Genomic DNA, 21,215 nt, shown 5'->3' with positions numbered 1-21,215 from the left:
TACTGTCTGCATTCTTCATTTCCTAAAATAAAAAGAAGACCAATGATTGATGTTGCACTTTAAGCTGTTTATGTTTCATTGTAAATGTCATTGAATCTGTTCCTGCTTACAAAGAAAATCCAGTGTTTTGCACTTTGCTCCCTTACTGTATCCAATGTGAACTTCACCATTACCTTACAACCTACGGTAGGTACAGTATATCCTGAACTGTGATTTAGCATAGCGTTACACCTCTCGCAATTATACAGTGATGTGGTTTTATCGTATTAAGGTCACTGGTGGTGGAGAGGGTCAAACTCAGAATCTCGGTAGAAGTTCACCCCAAAGATTTGATGAGGTTGAGGTCAATGCTCTCAACTCTTCTACACCAAACTCATCTAATCAAAACCAAATGTACCTTGCTTTTCACTGCAGGGGAACAATTTTGGAAAGGGACCACTTGGGTGTCCATTGCTATTGTCTCCATGAATACTAAAAAAAAGTCTGCTTATACCATATTGTTATCACGTCTAACTTAAAAAACCACACAAAAACGTTGGCAAGTAAATTGTGGACAGGTGTCAGTGTTTTCCAGCCTATTTGGAACGGTCAGTTTACTTGTTATATGACAGATTGTGCCATTTGTGTCAGTAAATCTCGTTGTATCCGTAAACGCAGAAAGAGTGACATTTTACTTTTTGCTGAAGGATGTATTCGTCTTTGTCGTTCAATTCAAATACGGCATTTTAGATGAGGTATGTAATATTTCATGATGATGATGATGATCGATTATGCAAAAAAATAAAACGTATCACTCACCACAAACATTATCGGCTACGAAACAATGTCGGATACACACGTTGTACATTCGACTCTGGAAAATGCGTCATTATTTAAAAATTTTTTTAAAAAAAAAGGTGTGTCAGGTGCATTTTGTAACGCTGCACTTCCAAAATGTTTCAATCAAATGTTTAAGTGTACTTGTGTTAAAATCAGGAACGCGTGTGATCCAAATTTATTTGATGACGACGGTGTAAGACTGCAGTAACACAAAGTGACCCAGCAGGTGGTAATATATGACAATATATTGCAGCTACACTGCAGTTGTTTGAAAATAGTCGATGATATATTTATACAAGTGTCCTATACGGTATGTCAAACGTAATCTCTCATGAATAAGATTTATAAAAATTACTCCAATTCACTTGATTCTCCTTTTGCCACCTCCTGCAAGGAAGGCATTGCAATGCCGGGATGCAGGGGAAAAAAATAACTTTAAAAAAAAATATTTTTAAACTCATGAGTAAAACATGAAACAAATTATTGTGGTTTTGCTATGGACTGAAGCGTAAACGAGACACGAAGACAGGAAATAGTTAGATAGGGCGCATACAGGTTTTGTCCAATGGGGTGTCCGAAAATTCCAAGTAGGCGTGACTTCCGGTTTTAGGTCATGTGACCAAATTGAAGCGGCGTGACATGAGATGTAAATAAAACGTATTTATGTAAGTAGCCAACATCTATTAAGTCTTGAGTTGCATTCGGTTTAACGTGTCTTATTTTTATGGTTTGTAAAATTGTTTTTCGTTTGTGTTAATATGTATTTTCTTTTGTGTATATGTTTTGAACGCGGCTAGCTTGAGGCTTGACTTGGACTGGCTCGAAGTTTTATAGACGGACTAAAGTTTACTCACGGCAATCTTTATTGGCTGTGTCGACTCATACTTGAGTCTGGATTGAAATTATCTTTATTTGTAGCTACAAATAGCCAAGGTACGAATATTAACGGAGAACATAATTACAGACGTCACTACCTGCAAACACAGTTCTGAATGGGAGTTTCTATCATGAAGACGTAAAATAAATTTCCAGATACTGTGGACAAATATATACATATGATTTGATTATGATAATCCCATGAAGACAATTACATCACCACATGACCATTGATTATATGTTTGCACTTGGGCAAACGAGAATGTTTTGTATTTCTATATTTTGTATATATGTACCAATAATTAAAAACACATAAAACAATGTAACCTAAGAGATGACAAAAATAGTAACATAATATAAAACCCAATATGAAAAAAGACATTATGCTTTCTCTCGCCTTGCAGGTGTCTGCCACATCATGTATCTATCAAGCTGCTGAGCTAATACCTTTTCTCCTGACCATGGATCCTGGGCAGCAGCTGCCTCCATCTGATGCCACCTCCCAGGTCATTCCAGAATACTTTCCATGGGATCTTCGATTTCAACTTATTGGACTCGGTTTTTCCTTTTATGCATCAGTCTTCCTCCTCACTCACCTCCTATCTTCATCACTGACCCATACGTACAGCTCCTTGCAAGCTAAAGAAAAAGTTTTCTGGAACCTTGCAGCTACCCGCGCAGTGTTCGGCATCCAGAGTTCAGTAGCTGGTCTCAGAGCACTTACCCAGGACTCTGGGTTGAGCCGAGACATAGTGATGGGGCAGGAGGAGTGGTCGTGGTTCAATATACTCACATCCACAGGGTTCTTTGTCTTTGAGAATGCAGCATTTCACACCTACAGTTTGGTTTTTCGGTCACTTGACCTCACCCTGGCAACGCACCATTTATTTGCCCTGGCAGGATATGGAGGGGCTTCTATGTCAGATTCCATGGGCCACTTTGTGCCAATGGCAGTGCTACTGCTGGAGATGAGCACACCATTCACCTGCATATCATGGATGCTTCTGAAGGTAAAAAGATATATTGCCTACACTTTGTTTATACAGTATTTGATCTTTTTATGACACAGAGATGAAAGCATATGAATATGTTGTATCACAATTATAGTGACCTAAATTATCAGTTGTTACTGCAATTTTGCTGAAAGAAATTAAAATATACATACGCTTAAAATCAGCAACCCTGTGCACTTCTTGCACATTAGAAATAAAGAGCTGCAACTAAATTGCATTTCCAGTTCCATGCAAAATAATGTTTTTGAAATCGTAAGGCTTTTTGTATATCCATTTGATATACAACCCCAATTCCAATGAAGTTGGGACGTTGTGTTAAACATAAATAAAAACAGAATACAATGATTTGCAAATCATGTTCAACCTATATTTAATTGAATACACTACAAAGACAAGATATTTAATGTTCAAACTGATAAACTTTATTGTTTTTAGCAAATAATCATTAACTTGGAATTTTATGGCTGCAACATGTTCCAAAAAAGCTGGGACAGGGTCATGTTTACCACTGTGGTACATCAGCTTTTCTTTTAACAACATTCAATAAACGTTTGGGAACTGAGGGCACTAATTGTTGAAGCTTTGTAGGTGGAATTCTTTCCCATTCTTGCTTGATGTACAGCTTCAGCTGTTCAACAGTCCGGGGTCTCCGTTGTCATATTATACGCTTCATAATGCGCCACACATTTTCAAAGGGAGACAGGTCTGGACTGCAGGCAGGCCAGTCTAGTACCCGCACTCTTTTACTACGAAGCCACGCTATTGAAACACGTGCAGAATCTCGTTTGTCATTGTTTTGCTGAAATAACCAGGGCGTCCATGAAGAAGATGTTGCTTGGATGGCAGCATATTTTTCTCCTAAACCTGTATGTACATTTCAGCATTAATGGTGCCTTCACAGATGTGTAAGTTACCCATGTCATTGGCACAAACACAGCCCCATACCATCACAGATGCTGGCTTTTGAACTTTGCGTCCACAACAGTTCGGATGGTTCTTTTCCTCTTTGGGCCGGAGGACACGACATCCACAATTTCCAAAAACAATTTGAAAAGTGGACTCGTCAGACCACAGAACACTTTTCCACTTTGCATCAGTCCATCTTGATGAGCTCGGGCCCAGAGAAGCCGGCGGCATTTCTGGGTGTTGTTGATGAATGGCTTTTGCCTTGCCGCTTACATCCAGTGATTTCTCCAGATTCTCTGAACCTTTTGATGATATTATGGACTGTAGATGATGAAATCCCTAAATTCCTTGGAATTGTACGTTGAGAAACATTGTCCTTAAACTGTTCGACTATTTTCTCACACACTTGTTCACAAAGAGGTGACCCTCGCCCCATCTTTGCTTGTGAATGATTGAGCAATTCAAGGAAGCTCCTTTTCTACCCAATCATGGCACCCACCTGTTCCCAATTAGCCTGTTCACCTGTGGAATGTTCCAAACAGATGTTTGATGAGCATTCCTCAACTTTCTCAGTCTTTTTTGCCACCTGTCCCAGCTTTTTGGGAACGTGTTGCAGCCATAAAATTCTAAGTTAATGATTTGCTAAAAAAAAAATAAAGTTGATCAGTTTGAACATTAAATATCTTGTCTTTGTAGTGTATTCAATTAAATATAGGTTGAACTAGAGTTGCAAATCATTGTATTCTGTTGTTATTTATGTTTAACACAATGTCCCAACTTCATTGGAATTGGGGTTGTAGTGAGAATGTCGACATCTTTTGAAGAAATGAAACCTGACAGTAAAGTACGCTTTATGTTAATGAAGAAGGAAGTCATAGTTCTATTTATGAGCTATACTTTCTCTGTTCTGTCTTCTGTATCACATTCAGTTCATCACAGCATATTAAATATGTTAAATCATCAGTCATTCGTAAATCTTATCCTCATTAGGGTCACGGATGAATGATCTGGAGCTTATCCCAGGTGACTTGGGCGAAAGGCGGGGTACAACCAATTATAAATTATGTTCTTAAATTTAACAGCATTAGATGAGTTAAAAAAGTAAAGAAAATTTGCATTTTAAAAAAAAAAGATTTTCTGCAAACACGAACAGCCCAAATCCATTTAGCTAGAAACAGAGTAGCTGTCAAATACAGGTTTTCACAGTTGCAGGGAAGCAGGGAGGCAAGGCAGGAGTGCAAGAAACTCAAAATGATATTTAGTTCCTAGAACAAAGGGAAACAAGGATCATGGAGGCAGAAAATGCAAAATTAAATTCCAAAAAGCAAGTTTCTAAATAAGAAAGAAACAAGGGCTAAACTCATCAAAACATAACATCATTTTGGAAACATGGCTTACAGCAACAGACGACATACAACAGACGACAATGCAGCAACACAGACTGAAAGAAAGCAGCGAACTAAATACAAACAAATGAACAAGACAACGAGGAACACCTGGACAAGACACGAGTGACTGGAGGGAGCTGATTGGTTGACACAAGGGAGAGGGTTGACAAGAACAGGTGGACACAATAACTAAATGAGCACACAAGACATAAACAACATGGAACACAGGAAAACATGAAACAAAACTAATTATAATCTAAAGTAAAACACAGACCATGACAGTAGCACTTAATATGCTTTAGTAAAATGATGTGGCAGCTTCAAAAATGACTTTCACTTTTTGAATTGAACCACTGAAATCAATAACGTATTCCACAATATTCTGATTTACTAAAATTCACTTGCTGAAGCAAAGAATGACTTCATTATTTCTATTCACAGCAGAAGCAATTATATCCAGTAATATAAGTTTTTCAAACACTTTCTGTCTTCATGCTAGGCCGGACGGGCCAGCAGTCTGTTTTGGAAAGCCAACCAATGGGTGATGATCCACATGTTCCATTGTCGCATGGTCCTCACCTACTACCTTTGGTGGTTAAGCTTTAACCACTGGGGAGACATCAACAACCACTTCCCCCTGGCCTTACGCCTCATCTTCTTCATCGGCCTGGTTCTGCTCACCATCATCATGAATCCATTTTGGACCTACAAGAAGACCATGCAGCTGTTCAACCCTGTCGACTGGAACTTTGGCAATAAGCCGGTACCTGGAAACAACCCCAAAGGGGAAGAGGCTGATGTTGCTGTCAAACCTCATGCAAGCTGAGGAGAAACAGGGAAGTTGGTTACTGCATTTTATAACAGGCTGCTTTACATTTTAAGATGATTTACGCATTTTTGAAAAGACTACCCAAATCTATCTACCTTTATTTGATGGTACTGGACACTCAACATGGACTTTAAAATACAGTGGGAGGAAAAAGTATGTAAACCCTGTGGAATTTATTCAAAGTTCTGCATAAATTGCTCATAAAATGTGGTCTCATCATCTAAATCACAAGAATAAACAAACAGTCTGCTTAGACTAATACCACAATTATGTTTTCATGTTTTTATTGAAAATAACGTAAGCATTCACAGAGCAGGGAAGAAAATGTAAGTGAACCCAGTTAATAAATCCAATCCCTCCTTTGGCAGCAATAAACTCAACCAAATGTTTCCTGTAGTTGCAGATCAATGATCGGGATGAATTGTTTTACAAATTTGTTGCAGTTCAGCAGGATTCCTGTGTCGTCTGGTGTGAATAGCTCTCTTGAGGAATATTGCTGAACTGCAATAGTTCTATAAAGAGGAATGATCCAGAATGAACATAATGGTTGTGTACGTCTGATCTGCAACTACAGGAAATGTTTGGTTGAGGTTATTGCTGCCAAAGGAGGGTTAACCATTTAATAAATCCAAGGGGTTCACCTAATCTTTCCTCCCTGTCCTGTGAATGTTTGTTATTTTCAATAAAACTATGAAAACATATACAGTGGACCCCCGCTATTCGCAGGGGTTAGGGACCGGGCCGACTTGCGAATAGCGCAAATCCACGGCTAATTGACGCCCATTATAATTGCATTGCATTGTTTTTTTGTTTTTTTTATTATTTTTTAACCCCAAATAATTATTGAATAAGCGGGGATAAACTGCTAGTAAATCTGCGACTAGGTGAGTCCGCAGGTGTCCACTGTAATGGTTTGTGCAGTATTAGTTTAAGCAGATTGTTTGTCTATTCTTATTTAGATGAAAATCAGACCACATTTTCTGAGCAAATTATGCAGAAAATTCCCATTTCTAAGTGTTCATGTGCTTTTTCCTCCCACTGTAATTCATGTTGTTGCACACATTTGTTAGTTGACAGAAAATGTTGATCTAAAATACAATTGTGAGGATCTAGTTGACAAGAAAATATGAAAGAGTGTTTTAATTTTTTAAGTGCACAGAGAACCTGTTAACTGCTACAGTGGACCTCCGCTAATCAAAGCCTGCGGCGGCCGCCACCAGGGACCGCTGTAAGTCGCCCCTCTGCGGGCCTCATCAATAAAAACTAGTGATCCCATTCCAGAAGCAGCCAAGCAAGCCCAAGCCATGACATTACCTCCACCAAGGTTCACAGATGTGCTTGTGTGTTTTGGATCATAAGCAGATCCTTTCTTTCTCCATACTTTGGCCTTTCCATCACTCTGGTAGAGGTTAATCTTGGTCTCATCAGTCCATAAAACTTTGTTCCAAACAATTTGTGGCTCATGTCTGTATTTCTTTGCAAAATCCAATCTGGCCTTCTGATTCTTTTTGCTGACGAGTGGTCTGCATCTTGTGGTATGGCCTGTATATTTCTTCTCTCAAAGTCTTCCTCGAACAGTTGTGATTGTGATAACTTCACCCCTGCCCTGTGGAGGTTGGCGGTGTTGTCACTGACTGTTGTCTTTGGGTGTTTGTTCACAGCTCTCACAATATTTCTGTCATCAACTGCTGTTGATACCCTTGGCCGATTTGTTCAATGTCTGTTGCTCAGTACACCAGGAGTTTCTTTCTTTTTCAGGACATTCCAAATTCTTGTATTGGCTATGCCGAGTGTTTGTCTAATAGCTCTGATTGATTTTCCCTCTTCTCTCAGCTTCAAAATGATTTGCTTTTCTCCCATAGACAGCTCTCTGGTCTTCATGTTTGCTTAAGAGCAAATGCAGTTTTCACAATGGAAACCCGAAGCCAAAAACAAGGACTAGCTAAGACAGTCTTGTAAGATGACAAGTGCTCTCTGTACAGTCAGGTTAACAGTGTGTGTGTGAAGCACCACGTCCACAGCATTAGCAATGTTTTCACTTTGCTGATGCAGCCTTTCATTTACTTTAGCCGTGTTTCTTCCTCTCCTCACGTAGCTGAACTAGCATTAGTAACCGAGTCAGTCGCCACAGGTTTGATCACTGCGCTCACTGGAAAAGGTAGTCCTATGACACCCAGTTGGAGGAGGCTTGATGAGGAAATGTCTTCAATATAGGCTTTCGTGTTATTGAATTAACTTAAAATAATAGTAATAATATGAATTACAAAAAGTTTAGTTGCACTGTGAGCGCATATGACTGTAAGGGGAATGACGGTACACAGCCTGGGAGTGGAAAGGGTCGTGTTGCGGTTCTGCCATTTCAAATACTGCACAGGATTGTGTAAAGTATTTGAAAACCGCGATTTTCGGTTTTGATACAGAATCGTACAGAGTGTACTTGATGTTTGAATTATCTTTGAAAATATCAGAGTTACTGGTCTAAAACACCAGAATTCGAGGCCACAACAATACACTATTTCCACAGTAGTAATAATCAAGTATAAAACATTATGTCGTTGCTCACTACAGCCTGAGTGATGGAGTAACATCCAGTTCAATTGGCTACTTGGGTCATTTTCAGCAGTATGTTCGAGCATAGCTTGAAATGTTTATAATTGCAAAATTACTGGATAAGTGCAATTTTTTTTTTCTGAATTCATTGTCAGGAAATGAAATGTGACAAAACTGAACCTGAGTTGATGCGGAATTACAACAAAGTGTAACGGTATCCCTGTTAATTTAACGCCAATATACAGTAGCTCTAATGTATGAAAGCGTCACGATTGAATTACATGTCTGAATTTCTTTAGACTTTCCTAAAGTGTATTTCACAGCTTCGCCACTTGGTAGCAGTAGGACAGCACGCACATCTCCCTTGGACTTGAGTTGAATATTGAGTAAAAGGGAAGTAGGACATTTCTACTTTTTCTTTTTCAAGTGCACTCGGAGGTTGTTGTTTTCACATTTATTATTTTCCTGGCACTCTTAAGTGCATATAATAGGATTCATTGTATTTTGTGCTATTGTCATTGTGACTTAATAAAGCTTTTTTTTTTTTTTTCAGGATAAAAATCTATACTACTTTTGTTCCCCCTTGAATGTGAAACAGTTGGCCAAACAAATTGTCAGCTTCCATGACAAAGATATTTAGACCACTACGATATCATGATTGATCTTTGAATGTTTTATCTCAGCCTTACAACCTCAATGTCCACTTTCTGTAAATGACAAAGTATCGAATTACTGACAAAAATATAAAATGTTTTAACACTAAATGGTGTTGAACGCCGTATGCTTTTCAGATAAAAGCAGCATATGTTCAGAAATTATTGGATAGGGGAAGGTTTGCCTCTTACATTTGTCATATTCAGAATTCATGTTGGCGGCACGGTGGACGACTGGTTAGCGCGTCAGCCTCACAGTTCTGAGGACCGGGGTTCAATCCCCAGCCCTGCCTGTGTGGAGTTTGCATGTTCTCCCGTGGGTTTTCTTCCTCCCACATCCCAAAAACATGCGTTAATTGGAGACTCTAAATTGCCCGTAGGTGTGATTGTTAGTGAACACAATTTGACCTTTTCTATCTAAACTTTTGAATATGTCCATGTGTGTTTCAGTACGTTTTGCAAAATTTGCAGTTTTTTTTTTTTTTTTTTTTTTCTTACAAGGCGCTTGTTGTGAGTTTCGGCTTTTCCCATCAGAGGTCGCTACAGTGAGTCACTCACATGATATTTTTTTTTAGCATAGTTTTTATGCAGGATGCCCTTCCTAATGTAACCCAACAGGTGTTTGATTCATGAATCAACCAATACATTTTCTGGTTCAAGTAGAATTGGTACGTAAGCAGTCCCCTTGATCATGCTGTTCACATTTTGACATCATGAGACGAAGATGACACCTAGCAATTGATGAACAGTACCTCACCATTGCGAGGTTTCGAACAGGATGCTCGGAGATACAAAAAGACTGGAAGAGTCACAAAAAGGCATACAAGTGGAGTCCCTGTGATTCATAGATCAACCGGTGAGTTTGCTGTAAAAGCAATTCAAAGCTGCTTGGATTTAAAATGTTTGCTAAATGTCTAATGAAAAAAAGGTGCCTGTTGTGCTTGTTAAAGTATCAAGTGTGCTTTGTCAGAAAGGGAGAGAAAATTGTTATGGCAGCAAGTACTATGAAGGAGTGGCAATTTGACCCTAGCTGAGACATGTGCCCTGCTCAAAGGTATGGACACACAAAGCACAAGGCCACAAGAGACCACAGTGAGAGCCAAAATCTAAGGAACGGCAACAAATCCAATTAGCGGAGTGCTCGGTGGCATCATTCTGGACAGTATTGGTGGAGAAAGACCTCAGGCTTCGCATGAGATCCAGTCTGTCCCTCAAGGTGGTGAGTCGAACTCTATGAAACACAGACTCCATCAGAGATGGCTAATGAGTCAGGAGATTTTGAGATTTTCAACCTCAATTTGGGGGAGGCAGAGCCCCAAGACCTCACCCCCTACACACAACCAGACTCACTCTTCACAAGGAGAACTGCTTCAGAAGAAGCGTTACCTTGAGAAACAGCAAGAAGATGGCTTTGCGGATCTTGTGAGGAAGGAAATTGAGAGAGCAGAGGTACAGATTGCTCTATCTAAGGAGCAGCTCAAACTGAACTTGCTCCATCAGAGGGAGACAAAACCATATTTTTAACCCTTAGAATAAAAGCTGAGAAATGTTGGCGTTACAGTGTCAGGTGAAGATTAATAATTAATCTTACTTCGACTAAGGCAATTATTGAACACAATAATGATTTACATCCTGTCCAGGCTGGGGATGTTTAGGTTACTTTAATAATATTTTGTGAAATAATGTTGAGTAAAATTTTAGAACTGAATTGTTTGGGTTAGTTGGCTTGTACAAATGTGTTATATTACATTTCAGCTACATGTACAGATAGACCACAATTATTGCTCAAGCACGTTCCCTTTTGCCCTGGATGAAAATGTGCCCTTTTTGCTGCATCTTTTTTTTCTTCATTCATCAATGAAATTGACATGAAATTGGTAAAATTGTAAAAACACATTTCAGTATGAAGATAATAGAAATATTGTAAAATAATATGATATAGCATTAATCAACACACTTTTTGATGCTGCTCTTGAATTGCATCTAATCAGTGTGTCCAAGTGAAGCTAATAACATTACTAGTGGGTATGAACGATGCACATAAACAATGGAAACAGAACGAGAAGAACCCAAGCGTCCTAACTAATCTCAAAAGATCACCCATCAATCCAAAATCTTCTCTGGACAGCTGTGCAATGGGGAGCCACCTCACAAGTCACATGGGCACATTCCAGTGCTCCCGGAGAGGAAGACGCTGGCTAGATGATTGACTGGTGGGCTCCGCCAATGGATGTGTTCGAAGCTCGCCCTTCGACCAATCAAATGCTAGCACTGGACACGAGGGTTTTCCCAGGATGGAGGCAGTTTGCATCGAAAGGAGCCAAGTTAAGGACACTCGGCGAAAATATATGGATTTCTAGTCGCTAATGTTCAATATTGTTTTTAACAGGTACAAAATTACTCCTCAGGGATTAACTGTCGCACTTGGTTAAAGTCGTGAAATGGTGAGTTGAATATGTGTTTTTTTCTGACAAAGTTCTATACGCCCCAAACTCAAGTATTTACCTGAACTGTTATGCAAACTCTTAAGTTCAGTTCAGGCGATTGTAAATGTGCTTTTTGAAGTATTCGCTTAGTTTACACAGCACAATTTTGGTGTTTGAAGTCGGCGTGTTGGGACACGGCTATAACGTGGCGCCTCGGGTTGTCAAGTTGCCAACGCTGTCCAATAACAACACTCAGCGTCAACGTGTCCGAATAGTGGACAATTGTGTTTTTTCCCAGCAAGTAATTCACTCTCTACAATGTCGCAATAATACAACGGAAGTACAAAAAAATGTAATGTCCTCTTATTCTCTGTCATGTTACTGTAGATTTACTGTCCTGAATACACCATTTTTCTTCAGGGTTTGGCTCTTAAACGTTGTATTTGAACACCCATACAGAATATACAACAGAAAATTAATCTTCGACCTTTACCCTCATCTGATCCTCATATAAAGCATGTTAGTGTTGATAGTTAGTAGTTACCATAACTTTATGAATATACACCAGTTCTATTACGTACAGTAAAGTATGTAAATGTAGAGAGGAAGTGTGGTCTTCCATGTGAAGTGTTCCTGAGCTGGTGCAGACAAGCCAACAACAAATTCAAGTAGTCATGCATAGCATTCCTCAGTGCAGGCTGCCCAGCTCCAGTCAACTAAAATGTATGTCTTGACAGGTAGTCAAAGCCTAAATTTTATACATTTACCCATTTTATCAGTATTTGTCTTTTACAGAGGTGTGTATTCATAAATCTATAAATGTTATCTTATCCTCCGAAGAATGGCATGAATGTTACAATGCTGTTTTGTGTGCTGTCTTTTGCCATTCATGTTCACGCCACACAATCAGACTTGGACAGCTTTAGGGGTCCCCACTTTTAATTTGTTTAGCAAATCATCATGGTGGCTGGGTTGTGACTACAAATTGGGATTTAAATTTGGAAACAATTTGATCCACAGTCAAACTGTCACCAACATAACACCGTTATTAACTCATTTAATGCCAGCCGTTTTTCAGAAATTGTGAGAGCTGGGTTCCAGCCATTTTTTGACAATTTTGACTGATTTTTGAAGGCCTACAGAAAATTGTGTTCTATAGCTATAGAAACATGGAATGCACCAAAAGAAACATTTAAACCTCTTCTTTAATCAGGAAAAAATTCTACCTTCTACCGTTCTTTTGTAAACAGCACTTGAACATAGGTTAGTTTCTTGAAAATACCTGTTTCCAAGAAAAAAACTGAAAAAGAGCTTTTTGTGAAACGATGCATTTCAAGCAGAACTTTCACTTTGATGCTAATTTTTTTGCTTTTATGATAGCTCAACTATCTAAACAATGTTTTCTTACATATAACAACATAAAAAACACAAAAAGGGTATTTTGATTGCAAAGTAACAGTTTATTTACAAGTCTAACACATGCATTTTCAAATTGATGATGCATGAACTTTCAAGTATGTACAGCTGGGCGTGTGTGTGCGTGTGTGTGTGTCCGTGCGCATGTGTGTATGCATGTATCTGTGCATGTTTGGGTGCGTGCGTGTGGGACTTTTGGGGGTTCCCAGTCAGCAGATGACCAGCCATGAACAGCCCCACCACTGCTTGATGCACTATCTGTAAATGATGAAAAATTTGCATAAAAATGAAACCTATTATTGCTGCAGTGTGAAGTTGACAAAAATACTTTTTTCACCTTTCTTGCTAACAGGTGTGGGAGTGCATCTGCTGCTGGTTACACCAACTGCAATTTCTAGAAATATGTACAGTTACCACAAAATATTTATTTTGTTGCTACAGTGTGATGGGGAAAGGTAAAATAATTTCTACATTACACACATCACATTGTCAGAAAATTATAATTTGGTGCAGTATTGTCTATAAATAAAATAAAACAATTTACAAAATACATATCCAATTCATCTAGCTATCGATGCTCCATGTTTTTGTCTACAGGATGCATGATTAGTAAACGTGTAGTATCGTAGGACAAACTGTCATTCTTTTTAGTACACGTTCCATGATAAAAATGGTAAAACAGAGTTATTATTATTATTATTATTATCGGTATTTGAAATTTATTAGGCCATGAATATTCTGGTCCGGCCCACTTCAAATCAAATTGCATGTGGCCCCTAAACTATTGGTAAAATGAGTTTGACACCCCTGTTCCAAACCATGCGCTCCCAATATAGTCCAGGTCAGTCCAAGGAAACAAAACAACAGAAAGGGCTTTAAGGGTGCTCAGTTGGTTGGACAATTTACACTTTTTCGCTTGCCGACTGGAATCCCCTCACAGTTTTGGTTTAGTTAGAAAACAAAATCAACTCAGGCTTTTAGTAAAGATGTGATTTACGGGTTTGGCTCTAGGTTACCAATGTTCAGAAGCACAAATGAAAAATAGCGAACAAATATCTGGAATGACATGATGATGAAATAATTAACTTGAAGTGGCTGAATTAGTATGCTACTGGCACCGGTCCTGTCCTCCCTTAAACCTTCTTGCTTATGACTTTGTTCAGCTATAGACTCTTTTGTACGCCAACAATTCTTGTCAGCCTGATTACTTTAATCCTGGTCAATGACGACAACTCGGTCAAAACACTCAATTAAATTAGCCATAAATGTGGGGAAAAGGCAGCAAAAGTCTTTATCCACTCAATACCACCCTCTCCCATCTCTGTTTTTTTTAAATTTTATTTTATTTTATTATTTTTTTTAATAGGGTTTACAACCCATACAGTATGTAGAAAACTACTTGTCAGTCAGTTCACTCCCCCCTAAAAAGGGTTAGGAGAACCTACATGGTGTTGTAAATGGAAAGTCATGGGATAAGTACTGATTAACATAGTTGCCTAATATCTTTCAAGAATGACATATGATTTATTATTAGACTTTACACCGATTTTATTGGCTGATCGGTATTGGCCGATATTAGCATTTTATGCTGATCGGCTGATTGGCTTTAGTGTCATAATTCGCCGATCCGATCAATAACGTCATTGATCGGCTCCGCAAAAGACATTTACTCCGCATCGCCGTGTGCACAGTATATTTGAATACAATAGCTAGTTTATTTTTAGCCTTGTCGCGTGTCTTTTGACGTAGCACTGTAAATATCTGACGGCCAATTAAGTTATTTAAAAAATAATAATAATAATAAAAAATAACATGTCGGCGGTGTGGGACAGACAACACGTCTGAGACAGGCAACACGTAATGCCCGGCGCAAACTACAAGACAAATTTGCTCTTTCACGATTGCACTGTCAGACTACTGCAATAAAATCTTGTATTCCGATAACACCGCCTCTGTTTTTTACGATCATTGGGCTTTATCTTGTCAACTCAAATGCGACTGGATACACTTGTTACCGTGGCAACGACAACAAGAGTGGAGCGCGCCGACGGTATTGTAAGGACAAAATGGGGAAAAACGTGTGTTGGTGGTCACCGGTGCTCAGGACAGGAGAGGACGTTCGTTTAAGGCTTGCTTGAGGTATGTTCACGTACTTTGAATACGATACGACTCGCAAGCAGGCAACAAAACGTTATATAGGCGAGCAAGCTACTGCTAGCACGAAAACGGTTGGACGTAAACATGCTGCCGTTCTGTCGAATCATGCTCTAACGTTTCGGTGTGGGTGAAGTCATTTAATTAAAAATAAAGTAATTTAACTACAGTAAGTTAGCACCCATTATTTGTGTCATGTAACGTTGGTTTGACCTGACTGATTAGAATACACGATCTGACTACAGCAGTGGTTTTCCAACCTTTATCGAGCCAAAGAACATATTTTACAATTGAAAAATCTCACGGCACGCCAACAAACAAAAATGTCACAAAAAGTGGATACATTAATTACTGTATTTACTTCCTGCCATCTAATAGAAGACCATTCATTTGTTCTGTCTGTCAGATAATATAGGAACAAAGATACATTATTTATTGTAAATATAATTTTTTGTGCAATTAAGTACACAAGTATGTACAGTAAATGAACAGGTCATTTAAATAGACACATTCCTCCATCTTGTGATTGTTTTTTTTAAACTCGCTGATCGGTGATCGGCCCCAAAAATCCTGATCGTGTAAAGCCTATTTATTATGAAGTGTGGAAACAAGCACTAAAGCATTAGGTTTAAAAAAAGTTCAAATTGATTCATTGTTAGATTGATTACTATTAGATTGGATACTAAAATGTTGAAATACAAGACTTTCTAAATGACGGAATACCTGTAGCATCTAATAGAGGAGGTAATGAGGGCTCTTTTCTTGTTCATTCTGTAGATGTTTGGGGTCTTCACCACCATACTATATACACCTCAAAAATGGTTATCCATAAACCTAAAACCTAGAATAGTTAAATAAAATTGAAGAAATAGGATTCAGAGGGACTGGTTAGCACCTCTGCCTCACAGTTCTTCGGACGGGGTTCAAATCCCGGCCCCGCCTGGGTGGAGTTTGCATGTTCTCCCCGTGCCTGGGTGGGTTTACTCCGGGCACTCCGGTTTCCTCCCACATCCCAAAAACATGCATGGCAGGTTGATTGGTGATTCTGAATTGCCCATAGGTGTGAATGTGAGTGCAAATGGTTGTTTGTTTCTATGTGCCCTGTGATTTGCTGGCGACCGGTTCAGGGTGTACCCCGCCTCCCGTCCGAAGATAGCTGGGATAGGCTCCAGCAGCCCGCGACCCTAGTGAGGAGAAGCGGTAAAGAAAACGGATGGATGGATGGATTCAGAGGGAACTGATGGGCGGGTAATTGGTAGTGTAGTATTTCACACAATTTCCCCTAATGCCCCTTACTGTACATAATTGCCCTATGATTGACTGGTGTCCACTCCAAAATATAGTGGTTATAAAAAAGGTGTAGCCTACACTTTCATTCCAATATGACAGGGGTACGTATGACTGCACATATGTACAGTTGTGCCCATAAGTTTACATACCCTGGCAGAATTTTTGAAATATTGTTTTTTTAAAATATGACTGAACAACAACCATCATTAATTTCTTCATGGTTATATTTTGTTTATTATATTGTATATTTTTTATGCTTTTCTGAAATGCTTGACCGTTTAATCTGAATCCCATTTAATTACGGTAACTTGTTTTTCACAGAGTTTGAAGACTATATGCCAGACAGTATTGCTACATTGCCTGTTTGTATGTGTTTATACGGCTTTTGTGTAGCAATATTCGTTTGTTTGAGAGACATAAGTGCAGCGAGTTCGATGCAACTTTTTGTTAGCTCGTCAATGGTATTTTTCATTCATTGTGTGTTAGCTTTGAGTTAGCGATTTTTTTGTGGAAAAAAACCCAAAACAAAGACAGAAACTAAGTCTGTGACGTATTTGAATATTTAATAAGTGGATTTCTTTTGTCATGTGTGTTTAGTTTTACAGTGAACTTCAACTGGAGTGTCAATAAATGACTTTAAGTAAGCAACATACAGTCTTATTCCTTGGTACTATGTTAGCACCTTTGCAACCTGTTGTCGTAATCACATGGGCTCTCCATGCCATCCAGGCGCTGCTGGATAGAAGTGCTGGAGCAGAACATGAAATGGACTGCTTGTATAAGAGTGGTAAAATTGGAGATTTTAGATCCAGTCTGATTCGATGTGTAACAGACATGCTCTATCCAGATGGCACCATGACCCCCAATCTCAGACGGGGCGGCATTCCTGTCTCCGCTTCCCCGCCGAGACCGACGGTCACGGGGATGCCTGGTTTGTCTCACACGGACGCTAAATGAATGACCAGCCAGTCTGAAAGAGCTCATCAAAAGCAGAGACCAGTTCTCACCTGGTCTTTAAATTAATTAACAGTTAACCCAGAAACCTGGGCTCCCAGTCATCAGAAGACCACCTGTATGTGCAGGGCTCAAGATACCGACCCAAAAAGCTTGTCCGCTGGGCCCGCATGCCGAGAGTCCCCGCCCTTTCGGCTGGGCATAAAGGCCGGAGCCCCCCGCCCCCTTTGGCGCTGGCTCTCGCTCGCTCGACCACCTCTCACCACGACGTGGCGAGGACACATCAGACCTTTTCCCGCCGCAGGGGATCCTGCCAGTGCCCCGAGCTACCCTTTCATGTGCGTGGGAAGCTCACGGATGACGCTCCGTTGGGAAGGGAACGGGCGGCACACGTCTGCTCCGAGTGTCTTGCGACCAACGCCACCCATAGGCTTCGGCCGCCCTACACTTGGAACTATTTTCTTTTTTTTTTTATTTCTCCTTTTTCCGTCAAATCCACCTGGTGCCCGTACGGACCGGACCGGCCAAACATTCGGGAGATCAATTGCCTGCCTAAATTGTGTTCCGCGTAACGTAAATCCAATTTGTGGTCTACTCAAGTACAGATTGGTGCATATTTGGGTTTAAATTAACGGTAACAGGAACCTCCAGCTCTATGCATTGTCACCGCACATGCTCATTCCACCCTCACGTCACAAGTTCAGCCTCCTTTACCAATGTTTGTCTGTCCTTTGTTTTGCTTTTCTCTGCATTGTTCCACTGTAGATTCCCCTGTTAGATTTCATTACATTTTCTATAAAAATCCACTACTTGTGTCATTTGTGTGTTTGGATTCGACAAAAGACCTCTGGTTATCAAGAACTGATCTAATTCCTCTAGCAACCTTCAGATTACGAGACATAGAGGTTTTTCGTCACTTTGTCCTTAAGTTTTACACATCTAAAAAGAGACGTGGTGCCCTTTTACGAGATAAAATAGTTTGATTTTGACGTTGAAACTTAAATTCACGCTAAACCGGAAATAACGCAGGCGTCGCTTCCGGCTTATTCTTTTCTCCTAAATTAATTATCTTTTTATCCAAACCAATATACGCTACAATCTGATACTCTTTTTTTTTTTTTTTTTTTATGACATCGGACCGATTTCCGATCTCAAAGATCGGATCGGGACACCCATTACAATCAAATAAGATCCAAGCGAGCCATCAAGAATTCTGCCTTTCATAATTATACTGGATTAAAATGTTTTGGGATTTTACAAAATTGTCTGACTTGATTATTTTATGCTGCAACCAGTTCAGGGTTTACCCCGCCTCTCGCCCAAAGATAGCTGGGATAGGCTCCATCACGCCCGCGACCCTAGTGAGGAGAAGCGGTACGGAAAATGGATGGATGGCTTATTTTATGCTATGTACAAATATACAAATCATAAACAAATGGAGGATGGCTGCCCTGGTAGCATTCTTTGTGGTCGTCTATGATCAAATCATTTCTTTTCATTGTTTTGTAGAAAACCTCAAGTTATGATACTGCACAATTCAACACCATTAAAATAGACTACAGTAATAGCCTTCCGTCCATCCATTTTCCGTACCTCTTAACCTCACTAGGATCCATGAGGATGTGCTGGCGCCTATCTCAGCTGACTTTGGGCCAGAGGCGGGGTTCATTCTGAACTGGTCAAACAGACAAACAACTGTTAGCACTCACATTCACACCTACGGACAAGTTAAAGTCTTCAATCAACTTGCCATGCATGTTTTTGGAATGTGGAAGTAAACCGGAGTACTTCAGAACTGTGAGGCAGATGTGCTAACCAGTCGGCCACTGTGCTACCCAATAACAAACTTATTGTTAGAATACACCTCAACCAAAGCTGAACATGAAACACTGTAAAGATTTAATTACTAAAACAAATTTTACACTGGGCAGCACGGTGGCGTACTGGTTAGCATATCTTTCCCACAGTTCTAATGATCGGAGAAAGAATCTCAGCCACGGCCTTCGTTTGTTGAGTTTATATGTTGTCGTCATGCTTGTCTGGGTCGTCTATGAGTGCTGCGGCTTCCTCCCACAGTTTAAAAACATGCATTTTATGGTCATTGAGGACTGAATTGTCCATAAGTGTGAATCATGTTTGTGTTTTTGTGCTCTGCGATTGACTGGCGACCAGTCCAAGGTATACCCCACCTCTCGCCCAAATTCAGCCGGGATAGCCTCCTGCTCACCTGTGACCCTAATGTAGACAAACACTATAGAAATTGGATAGATAGATGATTTTTATATGGTGCAGGAGTACTTAATAAGGTGTATAGTACTATCATAGTAGAGCGGCTCCAACTACCGGAGACAAATTCCTCGCGTGTTTTTCACATACTTGGCAAATAAAGATGATTCTGATTCTGATGCATATTCTACCTGCAAGTGTCCTTGCATTAGCACTGTCCACCAGCCACCCTACTCTATGTAGACACTGGCCCCGTGTTCACATTCTCCCTTCTGGCCGTGTGCCATATAAATGAGGCGGAGGACAGAAAAGCAGAGGATTTCACATTACTTGCAGACAAAACAAGCTTTCAGACTCACAATGACTTATCCTAGTGGCTGTGTCCCCACCATGTAGCTTTGTTTTCCACACAAATGGACAGTTGGGGACTTCTGTTGTATTGTGCTATAGAGATTTGGTGAATAAAATTTCCAGCATACATACCTCAACAATGACTGCTTTATGCTACAATCATCATGATGTCATGGCCTTGTCATCTGTTCTTGAGGATAGCGTGAATCCTTTTTTTTTTTTCAAAGCCTTTAACAGAAAGTGTTACCTCAGGTTGTGAATGAACAAAGATTGTGATGGTGAGGAATGTTGTGCCTCTCATGCCCATGCAGGTCTAAATTTTAATCTCTTATCTCTTGTCAGCCTGCACATAACACTTCCCCTAGGCCTTTGTTTATTATTTGCATTTAAAAAAAAAAACCTCAATGAATCTGTTATTTACAATATTCTTTGACAAACCTTTCTGGAGCCTTGAATGTGATAGTAGATTTTCTTCTAACTTCTGATGGGCTTTCTTCCAATTTTGGGCAATATAATGTCCTTGTAGACTGCCTTTTGCTACATTACGCCACATTATGCTGCCTAATCTACAGTAGTTAAATTATTTTTAAACCTCTTGCAAATTTGCTCAGTTTGATGTGGCCCCAGCTGAGAAAATATACATGTAAACCCCATCCACATTGCTTTTCACTTTGGTTACTACACAGCGTACCAGTACTATTTGACTATTCATTATAATGGTTGTCAACAAAAGTCAAGACGTTACTCTCTCACAATTTGCTTGAAAATGTGTACACTACAACTCTGTGATTGTGTCAAGTGCTGAGGGGGCAATACAAGCACTTGGTTTCATTCATCAACTGATTTGTGTGAATTAGCGCTGGTTGGGATTCTGCTGTTGACATCCAAATTACTGGATCTTAATTGCTCGAGCCCAGCAAGTACCACTATCTTGCTAGGAGGATAAGTGACCATTCCACACAAACACACAAAAATTGTATTGTAAAATTTCATCTGCTGGTAACTTCTTTGGTTTGGGAATGAATGTCTGTTTTGTTTCCTTATGACAGCTCTTCTTTTCTTTCCTCGCTTTTCCTCTAGGAATGCTTGTGCGCATAGTTGATCCCCTGCATGCTGTCTGAAGAGCTTGAACAGACAAGACAAGAGAACAGCATTAAGCATGGATATGGAAGAATTCCCCCCACCCCCACCTGAAAGTAAGGTCAACGCCACTTCCTCATAAATCCTACACAGAAGGATTTCACAATCCTTCATGGCCGGTTGGCTCAGTTGGTTAGTGGTAATAATAATGTCGCGGTTGGGTTCAATCCCTGTATGGGTCAGTGTTTTAGAGGAGTAACTTCCACTTCAAATATGCCTGTGAG

General features: G+C 39.8%; 2 protein-coding genes across 6 annotated transcripts in view; both read left to right on the top strand.

Moving 5' to 3' along the window:
- The first annotated feature begins 1,394 nt into the window (after nt 1-1,394).
- On the top strand, nt 1,395-7,281 carry cln8 (CLN8 transmembrane ER and ERGIC protein). Its single transcript, XM_061795606.1, has 3 exons — nt 1,395-1,484; nt 2,100-2,705; nt 5,502-7,281. Exons 2-3 carry the CDS (start codon nt 2,157-2,159, stop codon nt 5,826-5,828), a joined length of 876 nt encoding a protein of 291 aa, XP_061651590.1. The 5' UTR covers nt 1,395-1,484; nt 2,100-2,156; the 3' UTR covers nt 5,829-7,281.
- A 4,037-nt stretch (nt 7,282-11,318) lies between these two features.
- The window catches only part of arhgef10 (Rho guanine nucleotide exchange factor (GEF) 10), a 54,822-nt gene continuing 44,925 nt past the window's right edge, over nt 11,319-21,215 (top strand). For 4 of the 5 annotated variants that reach the window (XR_009791464.1, XM_061795007.1, XM_061795008.1 and 1 more), the window contains exons 1-2: nt 11,319-11,478; nt 20,932-21,047. Coding sequence is in view for 4 of the 5 variants with exons in the window: in XM_061795007.1 (XP_061650991.1) it covers nt 21,011-21,047 (37 nt within the window). In the remaining variant the exon portion in view is untranslated. The remainder of the gene's footprint in view (nt 11,479-20,931; nt 21,048-21,215) is intronic. The other variant, XM_061795006.1, reaches the window with a different exon arrangement.

This window comes from Phyllopteryx taeniolatus, chromosome 13 (genome assembly GCF_024500385.1).
Source record: "Phyllopteryx taeniolatus isolate TA_2022b chromosome 13, UOR_Ptae_1.2, whole genome shotgun sequence".
Taxonomy (NCBI): domain Eukaryota; kingdom Metazoa; phylum Chordata; class Actinopteri; order Syngnathiformes; family Syngnathidae; genus Phyllopteryx; species Phyllopteryx taeniolatus.
The sequence above is the reverse complement of the archived record's forward strand: the minus strand, read 5'-3'. Positions and strand labels throughout refer to the sequence as shown.

What these genes read in the sequence shown, in the direction of transcription:
- cln8 (XM_061795606.1), top strand. Translation starts at nt 2,157, where the DNA reads ATGGATCCTGGGCAGCAGCTGCCTCCATCTGATGCCACCTCCCAGGTC. An exon ending in TATCATGGATGCTTCTGAAG is followed by an intron (nt 2,706 to 5,501) that starts GTAAAAAGATAT and finishes TCTTCATGCTAG; the next exon opens with GCCGGACGGGCCAGCAGTCT.